Below are 8,813 nucleotides of genomic sequence, written 5' to 3'. Positions count from 1 at the left end.
AAAAAAAAAAAAAAAAACCCCAATAAGATTTTTTGACCGCTTTTTTGACCGAATCCTTAAATTAATCTTCCGAATAATTCTCCGTCCGAATAATTCCCGAATCCGAATTTGCTAACTATGATCTAGACCAACATTACAATGACTGGACTTCAAAGTCACAGTTTCCAAAGTACTGTTGAGACTTCACGGGGATTTTGGATGCCCACTATCTAAAACCAGCAGTACATCCAAACCACCCTTCCCACCAAGTTTTTGATGGGCATGCAATACATCAGTCGTCAGATACATTGAGCAACAGCTCTCTGAGAGCCACACATGCAAATTGACCCGCGTGAATATCGTCAAAGACAAATAGAAAAGGAAACCAGCCACATGTTGGCAAGCATTCTTTGCTTTCTAAGGACAGGAAATTTTCCTACCACTGCAATCTACATGATCTGCCAACATAGTGTCACTGCAATCCATAGTTGTCACGGCGGCAAGGCGAACCAAGGCGGTGGAGGGTTGTCTAAGCGCTTAGGCGAGAAGGCGCTCGCCTTAAGGCGAACTAGGCGAACAAGTGTTATTTTTTATTTTTTCAATTTTCTAACATTATTTAGTAAGTTATATATATACCTTGTATCATAAAAAATCAAGATTAAGCCACATCAAGTCATTAAAAATCAACATTTAGCCACATCAAATCATAAAAAATTAACATTAAGTCATATTAAGTTATAAAAAATCAACATTTAGAAAAATGCTCTAATTCTATAATAAGTTTGACTGGTCAAATGATTTTATTTTTACATGAGACTTTTTGTATTAGTTATAATATAAAACCAGCTTTCTAACAAGTCTAAGATTACTTAAATCTGAGTTGCAATGACAAAGTAATGCTACAGTCAAACTTATTTTTAAGTGCGCGAATACTGTTAAAATCGCCTGAATGAAAATAATTTTATGAATATCAAAACAAAATATTTTTTTACCGGACTTTTGGTTTTTAGCAATGTTTTAACATGATAGAATTTATAAAATTTTCATAATTGAGAAAAACCCTAGCATTTAAAAGTTGAAAATTGTCCATATAACCAAAATCCAGTTTTTGTTCTTGGACTGGGGGGTTGACTTTTTATCCTTTTGGAATTTGATTTTTAAACTATTTTTATTGGATTCAAATAGGGGGTATTTGCTTATTTATGAATAATATCTTAAGTAAATAAACATTTACTTGAATGATATTTGGCATAAATAAGTGCCGAAACAGAAGGCAACATGCAGTGCAACAAGGCGGCTGTTGCCTAGGCCCCAGGCAAACCGCCTGGAGGCCTAGGCGATGCCTTGACAACTATGCTGCAATCTACATGATCTGCCAACATAGTTGTCACAGCGTCTAGGTGACCCTAAGCATTGAAGGGATAAAACAGGGTGACACTAACAAGGGGCCTAGTGACCAAGGCGCCCTTCCAGGAAAGGTCGCCTGGATGCCTAGGCATCACCTAGTCGACACCTTGACAACTATGCTGCAAAGTAGATGCGTGCGATATATAGAAACATGAGAAAAATCCCTTTTCTTAAGGGTTTGCCAAACAACTCATTGGTATTTGGCATCTGAATGTCTTCCCTAGTTCCATTTACTTCAACCAGGCATTCCAGGATTCCTTCAAATTTTAGGGACAATTAAAAAATATTTATACCCCTTTGGGTATTATCTTCATATGGAGCATTATCCAAAACAGAAGCATCTATAAAAAATTTCAGCTCATCCTTATTTTTAAAATCTTGTTTGAATAATAATATAGTCTGGCTATTGACCAGGAAGAGAATAAAAGTAAAGATTGGAGAACCATAGATCTATAAAAATTAACATGGAGTCTGCTTATCCTCTACCGGGCTAGAGGCTTACATGTTTTTTGGTGTAAAAATTACTTGATGTGGTTGGCTTTATCTTTTCTATCTGTGACAGAAATTGGATGTTTGTCTTTTCCTTTTATCTGTATTCTTTTTACTAATGTGACTAAATACCAAGTGATGTGCTTTTTTTGGCTGTTTATTATCGTTTTAATCATAAATATGGCTGACTTATTTAGCTGTGTAAATGTTTAATTTTATTTCTATGAACTTTTCAGTGATAAGCTATTCAAGGAGACGCGGGACCTCAACTTTGAAGTTGTTGGTCAGGTTGTTCAATTTTTATCAGCCTTCTCACTTTCTGAATTGTCATACTTTCTATGGGCTATTTTTCCTTTCTAATCATATTCAGAATTTTTGTCAGTAGGGTTTTCTAGTTTATGGCCATGCCTTTGTATTTGTAATCAGATAAGTTGAATTTTTCCATTGGAGTACCATCTATTTAGTTGCTATTGGCAGTATGATTGCAGGTTCTTCGTCAGAAAGCAACGTCAATGAAGCAGGATTATGCGGATATGACAACCACGGTAAGTCAGTAAGGAAGCAGTTGATACTTGATAGCTTGTATTCACTTGCCTTCTCTAGCTCCTTCTCCAGTACCTACCTTTAATGGAGCAGAGTCAGATGATCCCCATGTGTGTCTCTTATGAAACTCAGGTTCAAAACAAACTTGTACGATAATATGTTCTGTGACCAAGATAGAGAGTACTTGCATGCAAACTTATATTGTGCTATTAGTTATAGGAGAGCTTGCACTTATAAATTTCAGGTACTGTACTCCTGCTGATTTCAAGATAAATATATTTATAAATGGGCTGGAGTAACTGTTCTGGGCCAGTGGTTAGCGGTCTGGTAGTTTAATAAAAATGAAAATTCAGATATCTGTTGATATCATATATAAGAATCGCATCTATATCACCAAAGCAGCTTGGGAGTAATGGTAAGGGTGACATTTCTTAAACGATGGGTCTTGAGGTCACAAGTCTTTAGCACACATTTAATTAAATATTTTCTGATATACAAGGAATGGTGTGACTCTGAACCTTAGAGCTAACTATAGGGCAAGGATCCATGTAGCCGACCCCATCTAATTGGGATAAGGCTGAGATGTTGTTGTTGTTGGTGTGACTCTGAACCAGACAACCTAGGACTAATCAAGTGTTCTTGGGCCCTCAGATATACTTGACCTGGGACCAGATTGTTCCTCCAGCCATCAATGGTCTGGCTACCTGAGCCATGAGCAATGAATTTTTTTTCTTTCTAAAATAGTAATGCACATAGCATTGTGTTTTGACTTTTGATACAACAGCATCAACAACAACAACAACAACAACATCAGAGCCTTCCCAACTAAATGGGATCGGACATGGATTCTTGCTCTCCAATCAACTATATTCAAAGTCATACAAGATACGAGGCCTAATCTAAGCATGTCTTTCCTCATTATTTCTTCTATGGTTATTTTAGGCCTGCCTCTGGCTCTTTTGATTCCCTAAATCTGAATCAAGTCAATTCCTCCAAACTGGGGCATCTAAAGGCCTCCGTTGGACATGGCCATGCCACCTCAAACAACTCTCTCTAAGCTTATCATGAATCGGAGCTCTACTCCCAACCCAACTCTAATATGGTCTTTCCTTACTTTAACCTTCATAGTTTTTCCACACATCTATCTCAACATCCTCATCTCAGCTACAGATAGTTTATTTATGTGACACTTCTTAATTGCTAACATTCCGCAACATACATCATAACTGGAAGAATGACAGTCCTATAAAAATCCCTTGAAGATTTAAAGGAATATGCCAATCACACGGCACTCCGGACGCACCTCTCCACTTCATTCACCCTATGTTAATCCTCTAGGCAACGTCATCCGCTATGTTGCCCAACAATGATCATATTGCGTTGTGTTTTGATAGGAAAATTAATTTGATTCTGATATGGCATGACTAATAACTGGAATGAAGAATTTGTAATGGAATGTTGTGTACTGTAAACAGAGTCAGACTGTGTCTGAATTGAAGGACTTCGTCAAAAAGCTGAACTCCTTACCAGAAATGACTGTAAGTGTGCCTTTTCAGATTTCCATTATTTTTCTTGCAAGTGATTTTTTCATGATGTGAGATTTTATTTTGGTGATGATTGCTTCAGAGGCATATCAATCTGGCTCAGCATTTGTCTACTTTTACATCAAAGCCTTCCTTCCTGGGTCAACTTGACATAGAGCACACGATCATCGAGGGTCAGAGTTATGACATGTAAGCTGAATTTAAACTTCTGATGATGCAGATTCTTCACCAAACTGGGCTTGTTTACTAGGAATAAGTCTAGGGTTGGGCCTTTGGTCCATGTGGTCTTGAGTATAATGGGCCACTAATATGGGTCTAAACTGGGGAGGTATTAAGGTTGCACATGGGATTAACTAGTTTGTGTCCTTTTACACTACAAGATTGGATTTGCATACCCCCTGAAACAGAGATCGATAGATTGGATTTGCATATCCCTGTTTTATATGATGTTTAATCAATTATCCTTAGTCCTATTTCAGTATCCATGGTTGATGAATTATCCTTAGTCCTATTTTAGTATCCAAGTTAACCCATTCACCTAGCTGTATTCTGGTCTCAGAAATCCTAACTTCTGGAATCGATAGACTTGTTTTCCTGATCTGATCTCTTCTTTTATTCTGCTCTTCTTTGAATTGCTGTTATACCTTGATTATTGGTTGTTCTTTGAAAAGTATCCTCCAGTTTGAGGACTTGGTGTGACTTGTCAACCTAGTTCCACATTATCTTCCTTCACTCCTGGCTTCTTAGTGTTCAAACTGAAAAAGTCCTTGGTATTGTACCCAAGATCTGGGATTGAGCCTCATCTTCACTTCTAGTGCTAGCACACCTTGACAACAGGCTTGTAAGGCCTAGGGGGTGGGTGGGGGGAAGGGAGAAATTTACATTATCTCATTTCCTTAAAACTTCTCAAGACTCCTTTAAGTGAGTGGAAAGTGCAGAAGCATGCATCTAAATTTCTAGAAAAGAGAGGATAGGTATACGATCAAATACAAAATATTACTGTATCCCTAAGACTGACTGAACAAAAAACGTAATCCTCACCTTCAGCAATTGAGACTTGTGAGATATGATAATCCCACCATGCCCATGCTTGGATAACTGGTGCACTAAAGAGATTGGTAACCTGGGCATTTATTGAATGAGATGTTCATGGAAGCTGCTAGTGCATGGATTCTCTTGATAAGAGAAGAAAATCTCTAGGGACAATCCTACTCTGTCATCATCTAATACTGGAGCGATCACCGAGTCCTCCTTTACCATGAACTTGAAATCCTTGAGATGTTACCAATCTTAGACCAATGGTAATGCTCTAACATCCCCCTGCCACAAATTCCTGGTCTAACAAATCTTGGAATACCTAAATCTTTTTGTTTGTCCAATCCCTGAATGCACCAAAGGTACAGAAGTGCTCCGTATTTCCTGCAGAACACCAAGTCAGAGTTGATTTGATGCTGTTCTATGAGTCAGCTCTGCTGATCAGAGTCCAACCTTGAATCCTAGATCCCAAAAGTGATCCATAAAAGGTGTAATTTGTGGTCATCCATTCCAGGGTGCTACTCTAACTGTGATAGCGTCAATAGTCTCTTGAGTAGAATGAAGGGTATCTGAAAACACCATAACCCTGCTACCGGGACTTCCTCTCTCTTGCTAAATGGGTGGAATTCCAATAATAAAGTAGATAAAGAAAAGCATTTGGAAGTACCTGTGCTAGAACAAAGAGTACAAGGAAATATCACCAGATACCTCGGGAAAATTGACTGGAAATGAGTAGATGCTTGACAGATTCTCCATCTGTGATGCACATCACACAAACATGATGAAGGGCCACTATTTCATTCTCTTCTGATCATGTTTCAGGTATTTATTTTCTCATGGTTGATTGCTCAGGTTTTGAGTTTTGCACTTTTAAGGAGGTGAAGGTTTCCAAACAACTTTATAAGGTAGACCAAATGACCAATGAATGGTAGCAGCAGGGGCTATAATTGGGCCTCAGAAAGATTGTGAAGAGAGCATGAATGGACTATTGAGTCCTGACCCATCAGAGGAGAGAGACATAGCAAAGCAGATCGAAAGGAACACTTCTTATTTCTTAAACTTCTAGTCTTCTCCTAAACTAGGTATGGGCCGTATGGCCCAAGCTCACCTCCTCCTTGGGCACACACACCTTAGTCCAGTTAACTGAGAGGAAGCTCTTCTCATTTTCAGTTCCTAACCACAGGAAGCTTCTAAGCATTTTATCTTCGCAGAACAACTTCTTTAGTGATATGGGGCTGCTCAGCCATTGATGCAGGAGTGCTTCGATGGATCGACCTGAACCTGTTCGAGAGCCCGGATGAAGAACCGGAACCAAGTTTGGTAGTTGATCAGTGGGATGTTTAGAATATTTATTTTATTCGGCAAGATATTTAACTTTTTATTTTGGGTTATTTTGGAGTAGCTATTACGAAACAAGTAGGAATTTCAAGTTTTAGTTTATTGTGATTCTATTTTATTAGTCTAGGATTTAGGAAGTAATTAGAAGTTTCTATTTCAGTTTTAGATTTTAATTAAGAAAGTTTTTATTTTGGTTTAATAAAAATTGGCATGTTAACCCAAGTTATTGGTAAGATATTGAAGAAGAATGAATTGAGCTTGCGAAATGCCTATGTGGTTGTGTGCTTCACCCCCCCTCCTTTTGTGCGATCCCTCCCTCCCCCTTCTTCCCTGCAAAATCTCTCTCTCTCTCTCTCTCTCTCTCTCTCTCTCTTTATGTCTTTTTCTTCCCCTTTGCTGTTTTGGTTCCTTACCCTGTTCTGCAACTGTCGTATTCCAGTCCTAAGGAATTGTTTGAACTCTCCAGTGGAAGATCGGTTAGAGCTGAAACTTTTAGGGTTGGATTGCCTCTCTAGCGTGACCCAAACCCTGGCGTATTGGCCTCTTAATCCTCCTCACATGTGAGTTTTCCCTACCTGGATCCAGTTCTGGTTTTGGTTTTACCGCCAGTTAGAGTTCAGACGTCGGATCCTCTCTCTTCCTTTACTGTTTTGAGTAACCCTTAGCTGCAACCAAAAGGCCCCTGACTTGGGAACCTTGCCATAAATTTGAGATCCAACAGAGCTCTGGGCAAGAAGTTCTCTTCTCCAAAGCTGCAACTGGTTTTCCGCTTCTGGTTTCCAACCCGAGGTTGAAGACGACTCCAATCACTTCCTTGAATCGTGGCTTGAAACCTTAATTGTTTATTTCCATGTTGATACTCCTCCATCCTCTCCTTGTTACCGCTTGCCATTGAGATTTGGCCATTCCAAGAGTACCCTTTACATTGCATTTCCCACTTCCCTTCTTTATCTCTTCTCTTAAAGTGAAGTTCCCCATAATTACAATTCTGCCACTCCATTAAAGATTCTACTTTAATTTCAGTTGTGACAATCCATTTAATTACAAGAGGGAAGAGGGCCATTATATCTTCTATTTGGAGCTTAATTATTTAAGTGGGCCCCATAAGCGATCCGATTCCTGTATTGGAACCCGGATCCGCATTAGCCACCTTTTAGAATCTTCTTAGAGTACTTTATCTCAAGACAATCCCTATTAGCTGTATAAATTTTCTTAGAGACAGTTGTTGCTGGGAGGCCTCCTAATGTCGTCCGCTCTTTTTGAGCATGTGGATGGTATCTTTGGTCAAAATGATCATCGGGATGGAAGGTCACTCCATGGATCAACCACGTGTCCAGTTTCGGGTCCTATATCTCTATATTGGTCTCCTTGTTAGAACTTATATTTTCAGTGGTTGCAATGAAGTTACATTAGAGCTTCAGAGTTGAAGGTCAACGGATTTTCATACCTTCATATCTCCATGTGGGAAAGGTGGATTAGGCTGAAATTTTCCCAGCTGATAGATGATTTTGGAAAAATTTGAATGTCAACACAACTGCCATGTGGAAAATTTTGGGCCATGTTGAGAGGCCTCTGGACATTGGGCAATGTGAACAACTTCTTTCATTATTATTATTATGTATTATTGGTATAGGCAGAACGACAAGAGAATCTAGAACTGATCGGAACTAAAGCTATAGCTTTATTTAGGTAACAGTTTGTATAAAAACTGAATGGCTATGTAAATAATATTCCCTCTTTATCCCAGAATAAGCCTGCCTGCCAGCCATCCTGGAGGACATTTTTTTACTAAGCTGGGAACAATAGTTAGTTTTGAGCATGCAGTCTCAGGGGTGGGGTTGGAGGGGGGTGTCTCACATGCTTTATGTGAATAGTTGGGGAAGATTTTTCTTGGGAGTTGGGAATTGTCTACCTAACCTTTCATGTGTGGCAATGTAGTCCAATTTTTGGTAGAAAAAAAATCTGCAATATTTGTACCATGGGTCCTCAATGCATCTAGTATTTTATTCAGGTTGAAAAATTCCCTTGGTACTTCTATTAGGAAGTTGTATTCGCTGTTTTTCGGTCAGAACTGTTTCCTCTATATAGTTCTATTTCTTGCCCCTCTAGAAATTTTTTTATCTGTTCCTATTTTTCATTCAGAAATTCTATCTGTTCCAATTTTTCATTCAGAAATTAGTTTTCTTATGTCATTTTTTTCATTCATATACTCCACATTTTCTGGTTGAATTTGTTGTAACTCTATGGGCGTGGTAACAAATGCAGATGCTTTGAGTACATTGAAGAGTTGATCCATAAACAGGAGCCAATCATGAATGTCCTTCGTCTCCTTGTGTTGTTTTCAATTACAAATTTGGGGTTGCCTAAAAAGAACTATGACTACTTCAGGTGAGATTCCTATGCTTTGGATTTTTTTGGGTTTTTGTTTCTCCAAAATTTAACATTATTGTCTATTGCAATGATTGTTTCTGAAATTTT

General features: G+C 38.5%; 1 protein-coding gene across 2 annotated transcripts in view; it reads left to right on the top strand.

Annotated features, from left to right (window-relative positions):
* The window catches only part of LOC122057302 (vacuolar protein-sorting-associated protein 33 homolog), a 37,679-nt gene that overhangs the window by 23,678 nt on the left and 5,188 nt on the right, over positions 1-8,813 (top strand). For both annotated transcript variants that reach the window (XM_042619353.1, XM_042619352.1), the window contains 5 exons: positions 2,112-2,163; positions 2,364-2,420; positions 3,894-3,956; positions 4,045-4,151; positions 8,601-8,723. In XM_042619353.1, coding sequence (XP_042475287.1) covers positions 2,112-2,163; positions 2,364-2,420; positions 3,894-3,956; positions 4,045-4,151; positions 8,601-8,723 — 402 coding nt within the window. The remainder of the gene's footprint in view (positions 1-2,111; positions 2,164-2,363; positions 2,421-3,893; positions 3,957-4,044; positions 4,152-8,600; positions 8,724-8,813) is intronic.

The sequence above is a fragment of the Macadamia integrifolia genome, chromosome 12, assembly GCF_013358625.1.
Source record: "Macadamia integrifolia cultivar HAES 741 chromosome 12, SCU_Mint_v3, whole genome shotgun sequence".
Taxonomy (NCBI): domain Eukaryota; kingdom Viridiplantae; phylum Streptophyta; class Magnoliopsida; order Proteales; family Proteaceae; genus Macadamia; species Macadamia integrifolia.
The sequence above is the reverse complement of the archived record's forward strand: the minus strand, read 5'-3'. Positions and strand labels throughout refer to the sequence as shown.